This window comes from Pelodiscus sinensis, chromosome 2 (assembly GCF_052426305.1).
Source record: "Pelodiscus sinensis isolate ZL-2025 chromosome 2, ASM5242630v1, whole genome shotgun sequence".
In the NCBI taxonomy this organism is placed as follows: Eukaryota; Metazoa; Chordata; order Testudines; family Trionychidae; genus Pelodiscus; species Pelodiscus sinensis.
The window spans coordinates 205,922,098-205,947,420 of NC_143053.1; the positions used below are offsets into that span (position 1 = coordinate 205,922,098).

General features: G+C 42.7%; 2 protein-coding genes across 3 annotated transcripts in view; one reads left to right on the forward strand and one right to left on the reverse strand.

The window, feature by feature from the left end:
* The window catches only part of AGR2 (anterior gradient 2, protein disulphide isomerase family member), a 9,134-nt gene extending 4,973 nt beyond the window's left edge, over positions 1-4,161 (forward strand). The window contains exons 7-8 of one of the 2 annotated variants that reach the window (XM_014581179.4): positions 2,442-2,525; positions 3,851-4,161. In XM_014581179.4, the coding sequence (XP_014436665.1) occupies positions 2,442-2,525; positions 3,851-3,900 (134 nt within the window). In that variant the 3' untranslated portion in view covers positions 3,901-4,161. The remainder of the gene's footprint in view (positions 1-2,441; positions 2,526-3,850) is intronic. The other variant, NM_001286930.1, reaches the window with a different exon arrangement.
* A 9,038-nt stretch (positions 4,162-13,199) lies between these two features.
* The window catches only part of TSPAN13 (tetraspanin 13), a 30,022-nt gene continuing 17,898 nt past the window's right edge, over positions 13,200-25,323 (reverse strand). Inside the window, exons 2-6 of the mRNA XM_006138331.5 lie at positions 24,806-24,973; positions 19,114-19,194; positions 15,352-15,465; positions 14,881-14,991; positions 13,200-14,332 (exon numbers count right to left, since the gene is read on the reverse strand). Of these exons, the coding sequence (XP_006138393.2) occupies positions 14,258-14,332; positions 14,881-14,991; positions 15,352-15,465; positions 19,114-19,194; positions 24,806-24,973 (549 nt within the window). The 3' untranslated portion in view covers positions 13,200-14,257. The remainder of the gene's footprint in view (positions 14,333-14,880; positions 14,992-15,351; positions 15,466-19,113; positions 19,195-24,805; positions 24,974-25,323) is intronic.

A 25,323-nucleotide genomic window follows, 5' to 3' on the forward strand; every position in this document is an offset into this window, starting at 1 on the left:
CCAGCCCCCTGCCCAAGGCAGGACCAATCTCAACTAAATCAACCCAGCCAGAGCTTTGTCAAGCAGAGACTTAAAAACCTCTAGGGATAGAGATTCCACCACCTCCCTAGGTAACCCATTCCAGTGCTTCACCACCTTCCTAGTGAAATAGTTTTTCCTGATATCCAACCTGGACCTCTCCCACTGTAACTTGAGACCATTGCTCCTTGTTCTGCCATCCGTCACTACTGTGAACAGCCTTTCTCCATCCTCTTTGGAACCTCCCTTCAGGACATTGAAGGCTGCTATCAAATTCTCCCTCACTCTACTCTTCTGCAGACTAAACAAATCCAAATCCCTCAGTCGCTCCAGCCCCCTAATCATCCCAGTTGCCTTCCGCTGGATCCTCTCCAATGAATCCACATCCTTTCTATAGTGTGGGGGCCCAGAACTGGACACAATACTCCAGATGTGGCCTCACCAGAGCTGAATAAAGGGGAATAATCACTTCTCTAGATCTGCTGACAATGGTCCTCCTCCTGCAACCTAATATGCCATAAGCCTTTTTGGCTACAAGGGCCCACTGTTGACTCATATCCAGCTTCTCATCCACTGTAATCCCCAGGTCCTTTTCTGCAAAACTGCTATTTAGCCAATTGGTCCCCAGCCTGTAACAATGCTTGGGATTCTTCTGTCCCAAGTGCAGGACTCTACACTTGTCCTTGTTGAACCTCATCAGATTTCTTTTGGCCCAATCCTCTAATCTGACTAGGTCACTCTGGACCCTATCCCTGCCCTTCAGTGTATCTACCTCTCCCCCAGCTTCATATATATTATTTGTGATGGAGAACCAAAACTGTACACAGTATTTGTGGTGGGGCATACAATGGATTTATACAATGGAATTATATTTTCTATCCTATTTACCTAATAGTCCCTAATATTCTGTTAACTTTTTTTAACACTGCTACACACTGAGCCGATGATTCCACAGCACTGTACATGGTGACTCCAGGATCATTCTTGAGCAGCAACAGATAATATAAACCTCCATCTTTTATATAGTTGGGATTATATTTTTCAACCAGCACTACTTGGCACTTATTGATTTTCTTGAGCCACTTTGCCTAATCACCAAATTTTATGAAGTCCCTTTGTAATTCTTGGTAGTCAGCTTTATACTCCACTATCTTAAACATTTTGTATCATTGGCAAACTTTGCCACCTTGCTATTTATCTCTTTTTTCCAGCTCACTGATGAATATGTTGAAGAGCACTGATCCATAGTACAGATCCTAGTGGGACCCCGCTATTTCTCTCTCTCCACTGTGAACATAGATTATTTATTCCTATCTTTTGTTTCTTATCCATGAAAGGACCTTCCCTATTATCTTATGATTGCCTACTTTACTTGGAAGCTTTCGGTGAAGGACCTTATTAAAGGCTTTCTGAAAATCTAAATACACTATAACCACTGGATCACCCTTGTCCACGTTTGTAAAACTCCCTCCATCAAAGCATTCTAGTAGCTTGATGGGGGCATGATTTCCCTTTGAAAAAGTTATAGTGACTCTTCCCCAACATATGATCATCTGTGTGTCCAATAATGAGTGTAGTTTCAACCATTTTGTCTGTACTGAAGTTAGGTTTACTGGCTTGTAATAGTCTGGCTCACCTCTGAAGGCATGTTTGAGGGGGGGTGTTTTAATTGGTGCTACATTATCTTTCTGTCAGTTATCTGGTGCAGAGACTGATTTAAATGATAGTTTACAAACCACAGTTAGTAGTTCTGTAATTTCATCTGAGTTTCTTCAGAACTCTTGGATGAATAGCGTTTGGTCCTGGTCCCTCATCACAAAAATATATATATTAGAACTGTTTAACTTATCAGTTTGTCCAAATGCTCCTCTATTGATACCTCAATATGAGATCGTTCCTCAGCTCTGTCACCTAAAAATAATGGCTCCCTTCACTGTGGTAAAGTTGAATGCAAAATATTTCTTTAGATTCTCTACAATGGCCTTATCTAACTTGAGTGCCCCTTTAGTACCACCATAACCCAGTGGTTCCACTGATTGTTTGGCAGACTTCCTGCTTCTGATATACAGCCTCTCCCAGAGTTACGAACGAGTTACGGACCAAACACTTGGCCGTAACTCGATCAGTTTGTAACTCGGACCCCACTGAGTTACACGCGACCGCGCTGTTCGTAAGTGCGGGTCGCGTTCGTAACTCAGGGACTGCCTTTATGACAGCCCCATGGGAGCTCTGGTCGTAAGCGCGAACAGTCGTAACTCGACCATTCGCAACTCGGGGAGCAGCTCTACTCCAGTTTTTGTCTCTTCTTGTTGCTCTTCAGATTCTTTTTTGGCCTGCCTAGTTATACTACTTATATGAATATTGTAAATTGCTATTTGAAAATTAGTAATTTCTTCCATTGCTTTTTTCTGTCCCCTTTCCAGATCCTTCCCTGACAGTTAGAGCAGATATTACTGGAAGATACTCAAACCGTCTCTATGCATATGAACCTTCAGATATTTCATTGTGTAAGTATTAAATTTCCTAACAGAAGCTTAAGTATCAGAGGGTTAGCTGTATTAGTCTGAATCTACAAGAGCAATGAGAAGTCCTGTGGCACCTTATAGACTACCAGATATATCGGAGCATAAGATTTTGAGGGCAAAGACCCACTTCATCAGATGTAACAATCTTACGAAGTGGGTCTTTGCCCACAAAAGCTTATGCTCCTACACTTCAGTTAGTCTATAAGGTGCCACAGGACTCCTCGCCGCTTTTACAGTACTTCTTGTCGTTCTAACAGAAGCTTGCACATTCATTTGAGAACAGATGAATGTCTTCTCAAAGACCAGTGAGACATGCTTGATCTGTTTTACATAATATTGTTTGAAACATGATTTAATTGCCAGACATAACTATGTTCTTTATGACCTCTTGCCTATTTAGGGTAGCATTCATACACCCTTACACTCAGTTGTGCCTTATTGTATGAATAATGTCAAGGGAAATCAATAGGCTCACTAACATGGTGAAGGTGCCAGAATCAGGCTCATGAAAATGACATCTCATTTTTTCTATAGTTTATATATATCTCCCTCTATATATAAAACATTTTTTTTCCATACGACACACTGACATCATCAGGCTCTCTGGATGCAAAAGAAGAGAGAGATAGGGGCTGGCAAGCATAGCAAGCAGTGGGCACAACCCCCTAGTATATTTGTTTGTATGTACGTATGTATGTACCTACCTACCTACCTAAAGAGAGCAGTTCTGACAGGAAATTAAATGTAAAGGGATTTTAAATTAAAATTCTTTCCTTTTCATTCACCCTCACAGACCAATAGTATGGTTCTGGAGCACTCAAATTCCATCTGTTTCAAAGGAAGATAATGCATTTTTGTAAGAAATTGCATAATTCATCAGCATTCATTTTTACATAAGTTGAATATTGGTGTTTTAAGAGCCTCTGGGGACTACAGTATGAGTTCTATAAAAGTTAGTGGAAGTAATTAGTATCTTGCAGCAGAAAGGGAACCTAAGATTGTAATGGAAATGCAGCAAATATGGAGTGGAGAGGATGTGGGTGGGAGAGAGAGTAGATTGTGTGGAATGACTGGACTCTCCTACCTTCTCTTTTGGAAATGATATTTTGCAGAATCTATAATTTTAAACATGGTCAGGACTGTTTATAAGTTTTGGGAGAGACTGAAAAATGGATGAAGAATTCGTACAATAAGGGAGCCTGGGTCAACAGTCTCTTTAGTAGTAATAGCACTTTCCCTAAAGTATTTTCAGTCATTGACAGTTTATAACTGCACAAACCTAACAGCTCTGAATGTTTCATTTCTAGTGTATTCAAATATGCAGAAAGCTCTGAAATTGCTGAAGACTGAATTATAAGGGAGGAAAAACCCACGTGTAGCCAAGATATCTGATCTTCCCTCTCCGCCCATGGGCATTAGTGAAGACTTTAGGTTGATTTTAGAAATGAATAGTACTGTTTTATGTGCATAACTAACTGTATGGTTTTATGTTAACACTTTTGTACGGGGTGGGATTTTAAGTACTTCTTGCTTTTTAAAAAAAGCATACAGGAGAACACTGTATATTTCAACTGTAAACCATATTTTAAAAAATAAACATGCATTAAGGTGTCTACAATGTATGATGTCTTATTTTACATGGCCTTACTCAATGTATTCAAATAGTTGTCCAACATTAACAAAAGCAAGCCTATTTTTTGTAAGATGCTGGAAAAGAGATTATAACTTCCTCACTGTAACATCCAGATGTTAAAACTGATGGACTTCAGATTGTCTTGAAACATAGGGAAGGCTTCTTGGTCTCTATAGTTTTAAGTCAGCTAAGATTCCTCAGGTTCTTGTTGAGTATTTTCTAGGGGTGGTTTTTTTTTTTTTTAAGTGTACTGCAAGGATAGGGAAGAACAGAAGCAGCTAGCAATTCTGATTTGACCACCTCTCACAAATTCTAAGGAAGTTATAGTAAGATGTCTAACACAGCAAGACAATCACTTGATATTATTTGCAATAGCTTCATAGTACATTTAGTTCATAATACTAAACCAGAAATTCCTTAAAGTTCAAAAATAGTAACATGTACAATTTACCTCTTTCCAGAAGTTGTATATTGACTTTTTTCAGTTTAGTAAGAGGAACACCAGTCTGAACTTGGAGCTATGTCATACAACTATGAATTCTAGTTAATGTTATGAAAATTCTTGTTTTATGGAACACCTGTATGTATTGTTGCTCACAAGACTTCAAGGCTATGTCTAGACTGGCAAGTTTTTCCACAAAAGCAGCTGCTTTTGCGGAAAAACTTGCCAGCTGTCTACACTGGCCTCTTGAATTTCCGCAAGAACACTGACTTCCTACTGTCTGAAATCAATACTTCTTGAGGAAAAACTATGCTGCTCCCATTCGGGCAAAAGTCCTTTTGTGCAAAGCTTTTGTGCAAAAGGGCCAGTGTAGACAGCTCAGATTTGTTTTGCGCAAAAAAGCCCCGATCACAAAAATGGCGATCGGGGCTTTTTTGCGCAAAAGCACGTCTAGATTGGCCATGGATGCTTTTGCGCAAAAGTGCTTTTGCAGAAAAGCATCCATGCCAATCTAGACGCTCTTTTCTGCAAATGCTTTAAAAACGGAAAACTTTTCTGTTAAAAGCATTTGCGGAAAATCATGCCAGTCTAGATGTAGCCCAAGTGTATATCTCCCAGTCTAGGTACAATAGAGCCATGTTAACCTTAACTCAACTTTGACCAAACAGTAGAGCTATGTCTACACTATGAGCCTCTTGCGGAAGAGAAAATGCAAGTGGGGTGCTCATTTGCATATGTCATGCTCCCATTTGCATTTCCTCTTCCTTTCCCTTTTGTGCAAGAGGTTTTTGAGCAAAAAAGCGCTGTGTAGATGGCGCTTTTTTGCACAAAAACCCCCTTTTACACAAGCCGTTCTTCCTCATTTTGTCTACACAGCGCTTTTTTGCGCAAAAACCTCTTGTACAAAAGGGAAAAGAAGAGGAAACACAAATGAGAGCACGACGTATGCAAACGAGCACTCCATTTGCATTTGCTCTGTCGCAAGAGGCTCATAGTGTAGACGTTGCCTTGTTGTGCTAAGGTTGGAACTAGCAGATGCCATCTCCTTAGCTTTCCTGTAAGGGGCTGGCATTTGGGATGTGGGAAATTACCTGCAGGAGAATAAAGGAAGTAGGAGCTATTGAAGGGACACGTGCTAATAGAGGGATTCACTGGGACAGGAAACATTGCGGAGGCGAGAGGAAGGGTACAAACCACCCAAAGTCAGAAACTTCATGTTTCAGAAGACAAATCACGCACTGCAGCAAACTGACCCTGAAAAGCCACAGAAGGTTCTGACTTCCCACTCAAAGAGTGTGCTGTAATGATGAACAAACCAAGGCAGGCCAAATATGTTTGGTGTCCTTTTAATAGACATGCAACTAAATAAAAAGCAATGGTGGTTTAGAATCCAGCGCAATGTCTGGGTTGCTACACCTCTCATGAGCCTTTGCAGAGGTTAACCTGAGGACGGCAGCACACCCAGAGTTCTGGGAGAATACGTGTTTAAGCTACAGGGAAGGAAGACTGAGGGGTCAGTCCTGGACAAATGGATTAGGTACTTGGATTGCAAGATCTCAGCTCTTAGTACTGAGGGGCTTGGGGGTGGGAGAGCGTGTGACATCTCCTCCCAACCTGCGAGCAGCGTGTGGCACTTTGAAGTGATGCGTGCGCCTCTCAGGGCAGGGGTATGGCAGGAGGAGATTTTGTGCACTCCCCCCACCCCCAGATCAATCAAGGCCTGGGGGTAGGGGAGCTATGTGAAGCTTCCTTTGCCCTGCCCTGGTCCTGCAAGGAGTGCGCGGAATTTCAAAAGTGCCACATGCTCCTCCCAGGGTAGGACGACATTTCCCACACCCCCAGGTCAATCAGGGCCTGGGGGTGGAGGAGTGTGTGAAGCTTCTTCCTGCCCTGCCAGGGGCATGGGAGCCTAGTGGGAAGGGGGGGGAAAGGGGCTCTCCCACCCCTACCATTATGGTCTGGGGAAACCCAGAAGCATTCTGGCCCCACCTCTTCCGGATTAGGTCCCACCCCTTCCAGGGCAGCCCGGTCTAATTTTTGAAGTGGCCCCCCCGGCCAAAAATTATTGCCCACTCCTGCATTAACAGAATGGCCATCAGAACTCCTGTGCTTTTTCTGATAGGCTCCTTTTATGCAAGAAACACCTGTGGAGTGTCCACACGTGCCTTTTTGCACAAGAGCTGTAGCGCAAAAAGGAGTTATTCCTCGTGGGGACAGGAATAACTCTACCCGCAAAAGCCCTCTGTCCTGTCTATTTAATTTTTTTTTTTTGCACAAAAGCGCACTTGAGGTATGGAGACTCCACCAGTTTTTGCACAAAAATGACTGGTTTTGTGCAAGAACCTTGTAGTGAAGACATAGCCACAGCTGCTGCCTCCTTACCCTTACTCTCCTAAAACAGTGCCCTTGCCATTAGGGTGCCTTTAAAGGGGTGTGGGAGTTTGTGCCCTCTTAAAAACAAACTGACCAACTCTAAAATCATCTTAACATAGCTTCACCCTCCCCTATCAGTTTCTCATTTCTGCTTTCCTATAACTGAAGTCCCAGATGCCTCCAATGTGTACAAAGTCATCACTCACACTCCCTCTAGGCAAATATATTGTACAGCTCATTGGTGCACAGCTGACTTTTGTGGCTGAAGTGACAGTTAAGGTTTTCTATTGTAGCAGAGTCAAGAGTACTACGGTAGATACTATGCTGCTACACATGTCAGAGAAGTACAGGTCCAGCAATACAAAAGTGGAGTTTAACTGAGTTGGACAGTAGAGGGTCTCATTAAAAGGAATATCATCACTAGATATTTTGCTTTCAGGGGTTTGTGTCACCAGCACCACAGTGTCATGGGAGAGCCTCCTTGGGGGAAGATACCAGACGGCTATGAGGACATCTAACAATTGGATTCCATATGCTTTATGCATCTAGAGTCTGAATGAGTCCACACACGTGAGGCTTCTTAGCTTTCACTCCAGTGCATGTGCTATCTAGAACCACCTACTAAGATCTAATTTTCAATTGATTTCAAATGGACATTTATGGATGTTCCTTGCTCTGGAAGAAATCAAGTTAGAGATGTCTCAAGTTGGAGAAATTTAAAAAAAAAGTCAGTTTACTTTTTAAACAGTAAGTTAGTTGTATGCAATGTAAGGCACACACAGATGACTGGAGTTGCAACCTTCCTTTGATTCTACTTCCAAAACAACTGGTCACTCATTCGATGTACTAGCATCCATAGCTTTTCATTTTTCCAGTTCTCATAATCAGCTACACCTCTCAACTCTCCAATGACACCAATTTACCCTCAGAGCAGCATTGCCCAAGCAGTCAAAAACAAAAAAAACCCCACAGGTCATGCTCTCCTACAAAAAATCGTGATTGCACTATTCAAGCCAATTTTAAGAAAGTTTGAATTTTTCGATTTCTGAACCTTTAGGGTATACTGGTTACCTTTTCAGACTTTCCTCCACAGCCACCAAGGATAGATGTTTTTATACAATAAAAACCAGATTCTCATGTAATTACAGGAGCTTCAATAAACCCTCCCCCACAAAAATAAGCCACCACCAAATATTGCAGATCTTGTGATAAAGCTAGTCTCTCAGGACATCTACACTACATGATTTCAGCCACAGTCATGGGAGAAACTAAGAGAAAGCACCATTACTTAAAGCACTATTATAAAGTATTTAAACAATCACAAATGGGAGCAGCTATATAATTTTATTGAAACCTTCACATTTCCAGCATTCCCTTCATTTATTTTTAGCTATGTTCTTGCTAAAATATGGAGTCTGGCTACATAAGGAAATTAACCTGTTGTGAAAGACAGCCCTCAGCTGTGACTTCCATCTGTAGTGATGTTAAAAATGGCTGTGCTGTTAGTGTAGCTAAACCAAAAACAGTTTAGCAGCAGCTGAAAGAGGGCTTTGCTGCTAACCATTTTTCTAGTTAAAATTAATATTTGTAGACTGCAAGTGCTTTTTGACAGTATCTTAGCCAGGGTGGGCAATAATTTTTGATGAAAGGCAGAGGCATAGCGAGGGTGTTATTCACCCAGGGTAAAAGGAAAAATTTGGGCTCCCCCCTGGCTGCGGCACCACCTGAACCTGGTGCACAGCTGAGGGGAACTTACACCGCATCTTCCCCCACCCCCTACAGTTTGGGGCCAGTCTCCCGCATGCACTAACCCGCCAGTGGAGATGGAGGAGGGTCAGGCTTGGAGCAGAGAGGCAGGAAGGAGGCTCTTGTTGCCGATGGCAGGCGGAGTAGGAGCACATGAGCTGAAGAGATAATGGGGGGAGCAGAATGGGATTAAATTGGCGCCTCCCTAGCATGGTGCCCAGGGGCAACTGACCACTCCGGCCCCCTCGCTACACCACTGCCCCTCCTCCTGCAGATCTATCATCTTATGCATGTGCAAGATCTGTGAGAGCTGTCCCATGAATCTGCAGTTAGGGTCTGTGGCGCCAGCTTCTGGGTGGTGTCTCAATGCTGCCAAATTCACCTCCAAAGAAGGGGCTTCCCAAAGCAGGCCCTTGCTGCTGACCCCCAAAGCATCCACAGGTCCAGACTCCATTCAATGGGCCCACTTCCCAGGGCTCATTGATCTTGAATCTGGCTTCCATCCCCTCTCCAACCTTTGCAACTGCCCATAGGTGCTAACCTTCTGCCTTAGACATTCCCACCTCGTTCACCACACAGGGACAGTCTCTGTCTCACTTGTCCTAGGAACTATTCTACCAAGATGTAATACAAAGTTTCCATGTAAAAGGACTCACTACAAAGCTAAAAACTTCAATATGAGAATGATTAATACAGAGATGTGTCTACATCTGCTACAGGGAGACACCTCTGCCTGCCTCCACCTCTCTCCCCTAGAGCCTACAGCCCCATTGCAAAGCGGGGGAGGGAAATAAAAGAGGCTGAGGCCCATCCAATGGGACTGAAGCAGACATGAGCAAGCCATGCCTGGGAGCCATTCTCTTGTCCATTGTTGGTGCTGTGTTGTTTCAGGCACGCTGAAATGCAGTCACCGCTAGGGTGGGCTGGACAACTGTTTAACACCTGCACAAAGTTTCAGGCAGGGGGAAGTGCGGGCTGCCTTCCTGCACAGTCCCCATCAGAACTACTGTGCCCTCCTGGCTTAGGAAAAGAACAAACAGGAGGATTGGAAATTAACCTGTCCAGTCTCACGTCCCCTAGGCAGGGAATGAACCATCTACATTAGGCCCCAGCTAGAGTATCACGTCCAGTTCTGAGCACCACATTTCAGAAAATGTGGAGAAACTGGAGAAAGTCCAGAGAAGATCAACACAAATTATGAAAGGTCTAGAGAACATGAGATATGAGGCAAGGCTGAAGAAATTGGCCTTGTTTACCTTGGAAAAGAGAAGACCAAAAAGGGACACGAAAGCAGCTTTCAAGTATCTAAAAGAGTATCATAAGGATGAGGAAGAAAAATTGTTTTCCTTGGCCTCTCAGGTTAGGATGAGAAGCAATTGGCTTACATTGCAGCAAGGGAGGTTTAGGTTGGACATTAGGAAAAACTTCCTAACTGTCAGGGTGGTTAAACACTGAAATAAATTGCCTAGGGAGATTGCGGAATCTCCATCACTGGCGATATTTAAGACCAGGTTAGATAGACATCTGTCAGGGATGAGCAAGGGCAACTCAACTCTGGAAGTCCCAGGAGCCACACTGATACTTACAGAACATGCTGAGGGCCTCAACTTAAATGTGGTTGCATATGCAAGCAAATATATACAAATAGCTTCTCACACTGACAGGCATGAATACAAAGATTAAGGCAAGACTACACAACATACAGGCCCCATTTAAGTCAGTTCTGCTGATATTAATAAAATGCAATATTTACCCGATTTCTACCTATGTGACAGCACTTTTCATGAGCAATGACAGTCCAAGAATTTAACTACTAAAATACATATCGTCAGAAGATCATTACACTGACTACTTTTTTGTTTTGGCTCCCACTCGCCGGCCACGTGTTGATCCCCACATAAGCCCAAACTGCACTTCAGGGCGCAAACAAACTGGCTGTGGGCAGCATACCAAGTTATTAATAAATATTTTTAAACCTTTACCTTTTCTCTCTGCTGCCATGTCTCCTCTCCTTGCTCCATTATCTCCCCTGGTGCCTGTTACCCCCCAACTCCTCACCCTCCTCTACTGTCCTGACTCCTGCCCTTCTCATTGCCCTCAGCTCTCCTGCAACCTGCCCCCCTGCACCAGCCCTTCTCTCCCTCCTGTGCCCACTCCTCCAGTAGCCCCACTCTGATCATGTGAGCTACCCCTCCTCATCCCCTCTCCTAACACCTCCCCTTTACACACCTGCCCTGCCTCTCTCCTCTGGTGCTGATCTCTCCCCTGCAGGTGTCTGCCCTTCTACTTCACCCCCTGAATCCCCTGGCACCTGCACCTTCCCTTAGTCCTGCACCCTCCTGGTTCCTCCCCCTTCCCTCACTGCCCCTGCTCCCTTTGCCCTCTTTTTCCCCCGATGCCCACCCCCTCACCACCCTCTGTCCCCGTTCCCCTCATGCCCCTGTGCCATCACACATGCCTTGCTCCATCCCCACCTCTCATGCCCATCCCTTCTTTCAAGCCTTCTCCCCAGCACCTCCCTCCCCCCCCCATGCCCTTCCCCTCCCCTCCCCTCCCCCCTAGCATCACCCAGTCCCCTCCTGCCCTTTTCTTCATTGTCTGCACTTGGCCCCCTGGCATTTGTATCTTCCCTCCCCCCTCCGCCCAAGCTCCTCCCCTTTCCTCGCCCCCCCCCCCCCCCCCAACACACAAGGCCCTTCCCCTCCCACCTGCCTGCTGCCTTCCACTGTGCGGGGCCGGAGTCTGTGCTCGGGCCCCAGACTCCGAACTGGAAACTAAGCCGGCACCATGCGGCACCGAACACTTTTAAAGTCCCGGGCCATGACATGACGTGACGTCACGCCCCGCCCGGGTGTCTCCCCGGCCAGCTGGGAAGGCTGCGCAGCACGCGCAGGCAAAGGGGGGCTGACCGAACGCTGGCAGGGGTGGCGAGTTCTAGGGCCGCCCCCTGGGCCCGGCCCGGCCCGCACAGGCAAGGGGGAGCCGACTGAATGCTGCGCACAGCAGGGACCGTCCGGGGCCGGCCATAGAACTCGCCACCCATGCCAGGTGGGCCCCCCCCCAGCTACGCCTCTGATGGAAGGCCACTCCATGAATGCAGTGAGTGGTCAAGGCCTGCATTCTTTCATATTGAGTAGGTGCAGGAGCTGGGAGAGAGGTTGGGTGTAAAAGGAAGCTTGGAAGGTTTCTGACCTGGGGAATGAGTGCAGGGATTTGGGTTGCGACCAGGGACAAGGGATTGGGGTGCAGGGTTGGGGAGGGATGTGGATGCAGGCTTGGGTTACGTGAAGTACAGCTGTAGGAAGAAGGGCAGAGAGTTGGTGGGAGGAAGGGGCTGGGATGACAGTAAGCTGCGGCTGTGAGGCACTTACCTGGGCAAATGCTAGCCACCAGCCCAGTAGGTTCCTCAACCAAGCTTCCTGCTTGCCCCACCCCTGCATGCTGCTCACAGCAGCCAGCTGCTGGGGCCCTGTGCTTCCCCTCTGGTGCTCAGCCTGTGGGAGTGGGAAATAATTTGCTCACTGCCAGTCCTGTGAACAGGAAACCCACCAATGGGAACTACAAGATTGTGCTGAGGCCGGGCCAACACGTGAAGCCTTTATCCCTCTACGCCCCTGCTTGCAGTGTTCAGTACAGCACATGGCCCCTGCAGCTGGCTTCTCTGAGTGGTGTGTGAGGGTGGGACAGACAAGGAGTACTTTGGAGGGCAGGATCTAGCCTGCAGGCCACATTTTGCCAACCCTTAATGTTAGTATTAAGTTACGGTACTGCTTTTGCATAATAGGACCCCCAAAGCCACTCATTTGCACTGGGTTACTGGAGCACTCTGTAAAAAGAGGCTTATTTCTCATAAATGCACTCAGTCATACCTCCACCTAAGCTAACAGATAAAATGTCAGACAGTATAGAAGTACATGTAATATGGTGCTGGGTTTTGTAGAATGAATAAAAACTTGAACAGCGAATAGCTTCTCTTCAGCTCTGTATGAGACGTTCTTATGCAGGCTCAGCTTTAGAAAAGAGGGAGCATACAGATATCTATATGGGTCTTATTACCGCTGTATATTAGCACCTTCTTACTATACAAAGTTCAGTTACCTCCTATTCAGTGAAGGCCCTTCAAAATCCCAAACCAACTTTCATTACACTTGTTTCCCCACACACACCTGTGATGCCAGTGCTCTTCTGTAGCTGCTCTCATAAATATTGGTTTTGGGTATCTTCCCAGTTTTTCCATGTTGAGTGACATACAAAGGGGAAGAGGAGAAATTTCAGCCAAGAGGGACAGTTCCATTGAAGACACACTGACACCATTTAATCATAATTCAGAGAAAAGCGTTAAAAACACAGCATGCACCTCAAAAAATTACGTCTTCGATCATCCGGTGCATTGTCTGCAATGGCATGCATCTGCTGTCTATAATGTATCTAATTAGTATATGAACAACTTGGTCAAGGACAGTGATTTCATCTAAAGTTTTATAGAGCATTCAACCACAAACACTTTTTTTTATTGTTAAGCTACCAAAACACCATGACAATATTTTTACAATTACATTTAAAATCAAGTATTTTAGATAGTGAAAGCTGAAGGTGGGTCAGATTTGTTGATGAATGTCAGTATCGCATTTTTATAAGTTATTACAACTATGAATTTAAACTACTTGTGAAAAAGTTTTATACAAAATCTCTGGGCAGCAATTCAAAGTGTGTTAAACTAACAAAATTGATCATTACACTTCTGATGTTGTCCCAGTGTCACAGTTCATTTACCTATAGGGAATTTTTGTTTTTTAAAAAGTAGTTTTAAAATTAGTCTTAGGTTAATTTTCTTGGTTTGTCTCATTATTATTCTCACTATTATTACGCTTAGCTATCCAGATAACAAAAAATGTTTTATTCTCTTTAGTTCTGACATCTTTAGAATTGCATTTAAAGACTACAGGAGTCAATTAACATGATTATATCTATGATCTAAAATGGTATCTTAAATTTAGAGAAAAGAAACAACATAAATGGTTGATAAATGTATGTATTAAATGTTCTCTACATTATTAAACCCAGAGAGTAGAATGGGACAGTGATTCAACAGAAAAATATGTTTACTGTATTTTACCTTACAGGCATTTAATTTCCAGTTGCGTCATTTTAAAGAGAAAAGAAAACACTTTTTTTTTTTTAAAAAAACAAAACAAAAAAATCACACACTGACTATTTTTTTAGCTGTTTGGTTCAGTTTAAGATTGATTTTAAGATGAAGAAAGGCAATATATCCTAGTGCCATTAAATAGAAAACCAATCTCAGAAGAGTGTAGTTTCTGTTTAGTTACAGAAAACAGGTATCTTTTTCAAGATGGAGAACTCTAGAGATTAAGATGGGAAACCAAAGATGACAAGCACAAACATCTCCATGTAGGAAAATCATTTTCTTTTCAGATCCTTAGCCTGCAGAAGTGCCACCTGATAGAGAATTCATATTTTAACCAGGAAAAAAAAAAATCAGTCCTTGAGAAACTTTCATCAAAGAAATGCACTAGGGTTTGCACGAGAATCCTTTTGGTTTCTGTATCTGTAAGTCAGCCAAACTCCCAAAATCTGTAAGAAGAAAAAAACAGACACTTAGTACCGCTTTTATCCTCCCCATATGGTTTAAAGATTAGAATATTTTCCCCAGTGTCTGATATCTAAAATTTCCAAATGCAAGTTCAGGATGTTTTTGCACTGGCATTCGAGTCACAAAAAAAACCCCACACAACTTCCCTTGATTAGTGGGAGGACATATCCTGTGAGAGAATTCATTCTAACAAGGAGAAAAACATGCATATGCAATACATATGCCTAAACTGGTCATGCACCTCCAGTCTACTACACCAATGTCCACAATTATAGCTTAACCATTTACCTACAGCAATAACAATGTATCTTGAAAGGTGTGGTTACAATACATGCTTGAGATTGGTGCTTTCCCTTTAATGCTGGGAATCTACTAACTTGCTTGTTGACAGTTTTTGTTTGCTATTCACTCTGAGCGTTGCTAGTCAGAAAAGTCAAACATTGTTGAATAATAGGGTTAGTGATTTCTGTAGTAAGTTACTAGCCCATAGGACTTTCTTTTAGAAATAAATATGCTAATGTGCACTCACCTCACTGAAACTGAAGAAAAGTCCTATGCCCCCTACAAATCTCAGTACCATTCCTGAATATTCTTCTATTATAGGTGCACATGGTGAACACTGGAGGTTTGTATAGCAAGCCTGAAACAAAAATTACAGTTTTAAATTATTAAAAAGTAAACCACAAACATGTGAAGCTAGCCAAAAATGGCTTAGTTTTGCCTAAGACTGGCATTTTTAATAAATTGAATTGTAAATACCTATGTCATGCTTTTAGTCAATAGATCTTAAAGTGTTTAAGGTGGTAAGTACCATAAAATGAATTGATACAATTACTGTCCTATTACTGTCCTATATATTTGATAATGATTTTTCAAACTGTACAGTATTCCTGTAAACGTGATGATATACTTAAGCTGCTATGCAATGGCAATATGTTTGCACACTTCTCTAGAAAAGAACGAGTAAGTAACAAATGTTATAACTGAGTGACCTACTTACAGCAGAGCAGGTTTCACTTGAATTGAAGGCATTGAAACCACAACAGTTTAGATTCCTCTCAATATCTTTTCTAGCACTGACTGTGCTGGTCCATCCAACCTCTAGAAGTTGTCTCTAAAAGGCACAAATTAACACATGCATAATTTAATAATTGCTACCCCTTCTCCCCCCCCCATTTCATTCAAGCCCATGTGGTATGCATAATACCCTCACACTCAGCCCCCATTCTGATATTGTTACAGTCTAAAGCAACAAGCAAATGTCACGTGTATAATGTATATATAGCCCAAATAGCTAAAGCAAGAAAAATATCAAGTTTCACAAGCCTAATGGATTATCTCCACTCTTTTTCAGATCTGCACTTGTATCACCAGTCAAGTGGCAAGATGAATTTAATAGGCAGCAGGTTTAAAAACAAACAAAAGGATGTATTTTTTCACATAATGCACAGTCAACCTGTGAAACTCCTTGCCAGAGGATGTTGTGAAGGCCAAGACTATTACAAGGTTAAAAACAAAATAACAACAACAACTTTAACTTTATGGAAGAGAAGTCTGTCAACAGCTGTTATCCAGGGTGGGCAGGGATGGTGTCCCTGTCCTCTGTTTGCCAGAAGCTGGGAATGGATCACTTGATTGTCTACTCAGTACATTCCCTTTGAAGCATCTGGCAATGGCCACCCTCGGAAGACAACATGTTGGGCTAGATGGACCTTTGGTCTTAGTTTGGCCATTCTTATTTTCATATATCACATTAACCAGATTTTATTAAAATACTGATTTTACTGGGATCAACACTGTGGGGGACTGATTGTCTAGTTGCCATCTTGTTCACTCCCTGCCACTGGTGGGTCATTGAATTATGTCAGATGCTAAAGGTTAAGAGGCACTAACCATGAAAAATTTCATGGGCAAGTTTACTGGAGCTGGAACCTAGTACAGATACTCTTGTTCTTTCACAGCAAGAGGTTAGTCAGAAGCAGTAGTAAGCACAGCAGCACGCTGCTCAATAGCACAAAGTTGGCTGGTGGGCCCTAGGAAGTTCAAAAAAACTGGAAGAAAGCTAATATTTTGCCAGTTTTTAAGGAGGCTAAACAGTATCACCAAGATAATTAAAGGTTAAGTAGCATGACATAATCTCAGGCAAGATGAGTGGCAGATAGAGGATTCTATTAATAAAGGATGAAAGAAAAGTAAGATATTAATGGGGGTCTACGGAAAATAGATCCTGTCACGCTAACCTGATTTGATATTTCAAATTTGGATGATAACAGTTACAGTGTTTATAATATAATATAATTAGACTTCTGTCATGCATACTGCAGAACATTTTGATTAACATGGCACGTATGAAACGTATTTAAAACAGGCTAACAGATCTCAAAACTGTAAACAGAGAATTGTCAATGTGGCTTTGTTTCCAGTAGTGTCCTGCATGGATCAGTCCTTGATCCTATGCTACTTAATTTTATCAATGACCTGGAAGAAACACACATCACTGAAAGTTTTCGGACGACACAAAAATGGGAACAATGGTAAATGACAACGTGGATAAGGTCACAGATTCAGAATAATTTAGATCACTTGGCAAACTAGGCACAAAGAATATCCATTTTAATATGGCAAACTGTAAATGTATACATCAGGTCTGAGCCATACTCACAGGATGGGGGACCCTACCCTGGGAAGCAGTAAATCTGAAAAAGATTTGGGGGTTATGGCAGATAAGATGAACATAAACTCAGCATGGGCAGCATGTAGTGTAGGCAAGGGAAAGCACTGCCTTCCCAAATTTACACATACCGGCTGCTGGGGAAGGCTAGGAACAGCATAGCAGCCCAACTCCCCTAGTCCTCCAGGTGGCTAGAAAGGATTGGGCTGGGGCAGGCTGTGACCAAGAGCTACTTTGATCCTGGGATGAATAAATAGGGGAATCTCAAGTAGGTTATTTTACCTTTACACTGGGGCGAATGCTGTTGGAATATTGTGTCCCGTTCCAGTGCCCACAATTAAAGAAGAATGTTGATACATTAGACAGGCCTCATAGAAAAGCCATGTGAAGGATTATAGGATTAGAAAACATGCCCTTATAGTGCTAAGCTAAATAGACTGAGCTTCTTGGAGTTTAACAGAGATGGTTAAGAGGCATCTTAATTACAGTCTATAAGTATCTACATGGAGAACAAATATTTTTTAAAGTGGCTCTTTAATCTAGCAGACAAAAGGTACAACACAATCCAATGGCTGGAAGTTGAAGCTAGACAAATTAAAACTAGAAGGTGCCCATTTTAAAAAGTGAGTAATCATTAGAACAATTTACGAAGGGTTGTGGTGGATTCTCCATCTCTGACCATTTTAAAATCATGACTGGATGTTTTTCTAAAAGACATGCTTTAGGATTAATTTGGGGAAGTTTATGGCCTGTGCTATTGAGGAGGTCAAACTAGAGGATCACAACGGTCCCTTCTGGCATTGGAATCTACAAATTAAAAGATTAAAAGCTTTCAGAATGGTAGCTACAAAAAGAAAAGGAGGAGATTAAAAAGGTACATCTTTCTAAAGGTACATCTATAATGTGGGCTATTTCGGGATACTGGAGGCATCCCAAAATAGCTACTGCATGTCTTAACAAGCCGCCCGTTATTTCAAAATATTTTTCGAAATAATGGGCACGCTATTTCGGCATCCCTGTAACCCTCGTTCCATGAGAGTTAAGGGATGTCTCAAAATAACACATCATTCTGAAATTTGGTGCTATGTAGACGTGTCAAATTTCAAAATAAACTATTTTGAAATAGAATCAAAATAATAGAATAAATATTTTATTTGGAGTTTAGGGTGCTGTGTACACACACCCTCACTTTCACCTCTCTCACAGCCATCAATTAAAGCCCTGACATATCCCCCATTTCTCCAATAAGACCTGTCCCATTCCCCACTCTTCAAAATGCAGAGGTGGGACGATTATCATCAGTAGCTCTTGCACAAACTATGCTTGATAACATCTTATCCACTGATGTGTGACCCTCACTAGGTTAGGAAGCTAGGCTACAGAAGTTGAATAAAGGAGGTAACCTTTAATAAATGGCATAGGTTTATAAAAATCTATCAGTTCAAGCATAGTATAAACTTATTGGATGCTCAGGAGATGGGACTGATTTTATATGCTAGTGTACTATTACACAGTCACTAAGCAAGGGTCAATGATCTGACTATTTTGGATACAGAAAGGAGATGCATCTTAAATCAAAGAGTGATCACATGTTTAATGGACTGAAATGAATATGCCTAATTATAGTCACAGGTTTTGGAGGATTCATCTTATTATATGGGAATGATTTATTCTGTTTTCATATATGTAAGTCACCTTTACAGCTAACACAGTCATTGAGCTTATACTCGGAAGCAATTCAGTGTTAGTCTCCTTTGCTGTTATCTTTCATTTAGATTACTGCATATTAATTCATCTTGCTCCAAATTACTGAACTTCATACCGCATAGCTGACAAATTTGAGACTCAAAATGTCTAAACCTCTTAGAAGGAATACTGAGCTGCATAAATTTCTTCCTCGGAACCGGACACCCAGGATTGCCTTTACAGCGGTCCCTGACTTAAGAAAGCATGCAAAAATCACGTGAAGAAGGACCCATCATTCTTTGTAGATATATACATATTACAGTTTATTCAGGTTGTCGAGATAGCAGTACAATATCTACAACACAACATTTTTGTTCAACTGAAAATTCAGAAGAAACGTCTTACCTGCTGTCTTTCGTTCAATGCCAGGCATGCACAGGAGACTGAAAACTGGACAATGAACACTAGCAAGAGAATAATCATGTACTGAAGAAAAACAGTTAAGGTTACATTTTCAAAGGAATTTTAAGTATGCAAAGCACATCCTTACAGTTTCATGCAGAGTCCAGCACATACGTAAACAATGCTTAATATAAGAACTACTGAGCATCTATATCGGAAGGCTTGGCCATCTTTTGGGACAAGTAAGTAATAAGTAAGAGCTCAACCAGATGATGCATTATGATTTAAGTTAAGAAAAAAAGTCTATTTGCAGTGCTTTGTATTTGTTTCTTTCAAGGTTAAATGATTTTAAAGATCTAATGAAAATTCTTCATTCCTCCCTATTACAACAACTGATCTTGGACTTTGATTAAAATACCCAGTTAAAATTTTATTTTAAATGTTACCTGTAGCTTAAAATTCTATCTTGCCTGGTAATGCCTTAAAATAGAGCCTCTATGTGATGGAACAGCCTCATAATTGAGGGACACTGATCTTCCTCAATGAAATTTTAGACTACAATGTTTCCCAATGCATAGTAAATTTCACAATTAAAGGAGATTAAATTTCAAATAGGAAGTCTGTTTCTAAGTCAGATATTCCTTTTAACCACAGAAGAGCCGATAGGACTAGAGCAAAGCTGCAGAGCTGAAACTATGTAAATAGAATAAATGGTGATCCTTGGGATACAGGTTGAACCTCTCCCGTCTGGCACTGTCCATGGCCTGCCATGATTTTAGTTAGCCAGATGTCTGCTTATCGTGTGTGTGGCTATCTTTCCTAAGATTCCATAAAGTTTGTTTATAGCTACCAGTCCTGGCTTTCAGTGTTTTATGCTGTTATTTAGCTCTAATTTACCCCCTAAATGTCTTCTAAGCACCCAGTAAGCAGTGGAAATGTTGGTAAAGCTGCTAGATAATATTGATTTCCCATGGTTCAGCAAATCCTCTGGTTTGGTACTGGTCAGGTCCCGAGGGTGCCAGACTACAGAGGTTCAACCTGTGTATCTTCCTGGAATCAAGAACCTCTTGTATGTGCATTCTAGTGTTTTTGGTGGTTTAAATTAAAGCCTGTATGCACCTGAAAAGGAAAAAAAAAAAAAAAAAAAAAGCTAAACTCAAGTGTGAAAGTTATTTTGCAGAAAAATTTGGCTATCTAGTAATGTCACCTAGGCTTCCATGCCATTTTTTCATGTGATGTACCAAAACACTTAAGTTTTCCAAGGATCTTCTATAGACAGATGCAACATAAAATTCTGGGGCTTCTACGGTAGCTACCGCAGTGCCCAGGGGCAGACGACGGTTTTGCGGGGCCCCGGGCAGCATACTTCCGCGGGGCCCCCCCTTTGCCACGGCGCATGCGCAGCGGCGCCACGGCGCATGCGCAGGGCTTTCTGAAGCGCGGGGCCCGGGGTGGCCGCCCTGTTCGCCCTGCCATATATCCGCCCCTGGTAGTGCCCATCAGACCAGAAGTCTCTCATATATCCATTCAGAAATGGAGAAGATATAGAAGCAATCTTCTAGGGGATGAAATCTACCTCCCTGTCTTTGCTCTTCTCCCCTCATCCAGCTACAGAGAGTCATAGGATTAAGCTAGACTTAATACATTTTAAGTTTGTAAGGAATACTCCAGTTCCAGTGCCCAGGCATATCTGTGAACCCAGAAGCAGATAAAATTATAAAAATCTACCTGTGTGGGCTAGCCACCAAACAGCAATCCCTCTTGCTTGCCACACTATACATAATAGAAACTTTGTATAACTGTCACGTAAAGCCCTGTAATTCAGACAACTCTGTGTGTCAGCTAAATAGTCTCCGAACGGACCTTCTTGCTTCTTGTAGGTACCATGCCTTTTCCTTTAAAAAATGGATGGGGAAAGAATGAGTGCAGAAAATTCTCTTACAATCTCCAAAAAATTGAGTTTATTTTGATGGTATGGTAAAAGCTAACTGTGGAGTAGGGATGTAATAGTGTAGTCTATTAACTGATAAGTAAAAGCTTATAGGTTAATGCTATAGACTACACGCATTCCCTCCCGAGCTCAGTCCTGGCTCATGCTGGGTCTCGAACCTACCCCCCACTGCAGCTCTGCATTTAAAGTGTATTAGGAGCCAGGCGGGCAGGCAGCTCAGCTTAGTTCCAATTTGCACTCGGTCCAGGAGCTCAGCCCCACACCTCCCATACAGGGGTTGCTACCACCCCATTCTGCTGCTTCTGCTACAGAGGCAGCAACACAGAGCAACAGGGGGCTCCTTGGGAGTGGGGCTGGAGTGCACTGGCTGCTGGTCCCACCCCCAGGGACTATAGACTAGTCAAGTAACTGATAAGAATTCAGGAGGTTAATCGACTATTCAATTAACCCATATTTAACACTCCTAATGTGGAAACTAGTCTGTTCAAAGTCATCACTGCAATGGAAAAGTAGTAAATACTTTTAATGGTTTGCAGGGAGGTGTAAGAGCAGAGCTATAACAAGCTAAAGATCCATGGGATAATCTATGGCTCTTTTTGTACTAAAGTAGTAAGTACAGAAAAATGTTGAAAATTTATTTAAAAGGTATGTTTGGAGAAAAACTAGTGAGACCCAACTTTTCTGCAACAGACTGGACAGAATGGAAAAATATTCAGCCACACAGGGAATGTCTATCTGCCTTTTCATGCCTACTTAATGTGTTTATTTGTATTATGACACCACGTAGGAATCTGACTAATGGTTCAGGAAGTTATTATGTTAGGTGCTGTACAGACAAAACAAAGGCTATGTCTACACTGCAGCCTTGTTGGCAGAGACAATGCAAATGAAGTGCTCATTAGCATTTCTCACACTCATTTGCATAGTCTCTTCCAATCCGTTTTGCAGAAGAGGTTTTTGCGCAAAAAACCTCAGTGTAAGCGGGGCCATTTTGCGCCAAAAAAACTTTTGCGCAAGAACCCTTATTCCTCAAAAAAGCAGGTATATAGGATCTTACGCAAAAGGGTTTTTTGCCCCGTCTACAGTGCAGTTTTTTGTTGTTGTTTTTTTAAAACACAAAAACCTCTTCCACAAAACGGATCGTAAGAGACTATGCAAATGACAGTGTGAGAAATGCTAATGAGCGCTTCATTTGCATTGTCTCTGCCAACAAGGCTGCAGTGTAGACATAGCCTCAGAAAAAAAATCCTCTGATCCAGAAAATATTGACCTTGTTAACAAGAATGCTAATTTAGATCAGCAATAATTTTTGATCAGACAGCTGACCTAGAAGTGGGAAGTTCTGCACTCCTATTGCTAATCTCAGACAAGGTTAAGCAAGGGCTTAAATGACAGATTTCTATGCACAAAGTAGTTAATTTTCCAGGCCTCCTTAGTGGGCAGGCAGCACCCTTTGTTCAAACATTCTTTTTCCTTTAGTGACTCAGTCTCTCTCTGGCCTTATTACAGAATGTAACCTGAACCTGTAAAAACCACACACAGGACAGATACTATTACAATACCTGGTCTCACTTATGTCATTTTCTTCCGTCTGTTTTTTAAAATGCATCTTGGCACACTGGCAGTATTATAGCCTGTGACGTTTACCTGAGACATTGCTGATTTTAAGCTTAACGTGATCAATACAGCATAATCGTGGTGAGATATATGGGTGGGTAATATTTAAGAGGCATGTACAGGTTGCACCTCCCCAATCTGGAATTCTAAGGTCTGGCAACATCCGTGGTCCAGCATGACCACAGATGTTCTGGGATGAGAGAGCCCTAGAGCAGGAAGGCCAGCAGCTGGGAGCCTGGCACAGCCCAGCACGTCTGGTAGCAGCGGGACCACAGCAGCCTGGACACCAGCGACACCAGGGCAGCCAAGGAGTGCAATCTGAGCTATCTGCAACCCAGCAGTAGGGCCAGGACGGCAGAAGCCTTCCCCTCCTGGGCTGCATTGACGTGGGTGGTGGTGGGGCCGCAGTATCCTGGGCAGCAGCTGTGGAGCTGTAGTAGCCTGGGTAGCTGCGGCGGCAGCATGATTGGGGCTGCCTACCATCCAGTAGCAAAGCCAGAGCTGCAGCCTCAGCAGCCCAGAAAGGTAAGCCGGCTGGGACCACGGCAGCCTGATAGAAGCAGAATGGCTGGGGCTACATGCCACCCAGCAGCGGGGCTGGGGCTGCAGCAGCCTAATCGGGGCAGCGTGCCACCCAGCAGTGGATGCGTGCTGCCGGATTGGCAGGACAGCCAGGGCTGTCCAGCAAGCAGCCTGTCCGGGCTGAAGGAGCCGGCAGAGGGGAAGGCCACAGGCTGGTGTCAAGGGACCTCCCGTTATCCAGCAAATTCCCTTGTCTGGGACCAGTCAGGGAGGTCCAACCTGTACTGAAATTATATTTTAAAATCTGTGTCCTGTGCAGATACGACAAACAGGTTTTTCTGGACAAAAGATGTAGATTCATGTGTCTGCTTTGATTCACGTATAAAGTAAGCATTGTAAGCCAAAACAATGGAAGTCAGTCAGCACACAGCATCAACAGAAGGATGTGAAAGCAATTTGGAGCCAGCAGACGTCACTAAGGAATAAACCACAGGTGTCATCCCGACTCTGTGGGCAAAAAAAAGTGGATTTGGCAGTGTAACAACACAGCAAGAGGAAACATTCGTATCCCTCACTGACAGGCCAAAACATACAGTGGGAACCTAGCCATGCTGATTGGTGATGTTGAAAGATTGTTTTAGGTGAGTAACTATTTTAGACAAGGATTTTAGGTTATTAAAATTAAGATTAGATTCTAAGGATTATGTTAAACTTTGTTTTATATGTAACCATTTCTGTCAGCCTTACTCGCTGTCTTGGGTCGAGGCTTTTGATAATAAATTTAGGATTATTTTTACTATAAATATCTCGGTGATGTGATATTATCCATGACCTACTCCTGAGACAGACAAGCTGTCTGCACACTGTTTCCTTGGAGACAGCAAATCTGCTAATTTCTGTGTGTGTCCAGGTAGAAGACTTGGATGCTGCAGGGTGATGTTTCCAGTGAGGCTTGGATACACCTATTGTTAAACTGAAAAAAAAAGCCCAGCAAAGACTGTTTGGGTGGCTAGTGGAGTTAGAGAGCTGACACCTAGTTAAGTACCAGCACATCTTCCTCTCACTGGAGCAGGGGGGTTACAAGGAGACTCACAATCCTAGGAGCCCTGAGAAAGTGTCTGACATGCTCAATTCTAATTTGGGGTGACAAAGAACTAGATGTGAATGAGAACAAAAAGGAGGCTGGAATCCAAAAATTCAATTGCTGAGAAATATCTACATTTCCCTGTAACATTCAGGGGAACCAGTTACATCAGGGCTGTGTCATCTGACCCCAGTACAACAGTTGAATTTACTCTGACCGACAATTAGGAATGTGTTATTACCAGGTCAGGAGTCAAAAGAAGCAATAAAAATGTAATGCAGATGAGGTCCTTGGCACAAGTAACATTTCATCATACAAATAAAAAGGTAACAAAAGGTTAAAAAAAGATCGACAGTGGATGAAGGGGAGCATTACTGAGAGCTAATTTTGTGGCACAAATTTGGAAGGCACACTGGGGCACCTGTTTGTACAGCAGAATGAGGCTCTGGTCCATGACTAGGAATTACTCTAACACAAAACATTACCACCACCACTTGTATTTGCAAATTCCCAAAGGATACAAAAAAGAGTAACACTTGATGGTGTTTGACTGCACCGATCAATCCAACCAAAGCAATAAGGAACAGAAAGATCCCCACAGCGATTACCACGCCAACAACTCGGAAACTAGAAATGAGGCCAAAGCCTATACCCCATGCTGCAATTCCAATCAGCAGTAAGCTGACCAGCTAGAGGGAGGGAAAATAGAAAAAGATAATTAGCATGTAAAAGAAAAATAGTCTAAATTGCTGGTGCTCCTTGCACTTACTTTTTTGACATTAAACGATGATCTCTTTCTCTCCCCACCACTGAAAATCAAACAAGTCCCAAATATGACGTTAAGCTTAAAAGAAGTCTCTACAGGAGCTCATTTTTATTTATAAGATTTAAGTGTACATTTACCTTTCAGTACTGTGAATGTGAGATCAGTTCCCACACTTTCGATCCTCAGTTTAAGAAGTTCAAGATCAATGTCTTGTAACAGAGACCACAATGGAGATAATAGAATGGAACATGCATATGAAACAAGGATTAACAG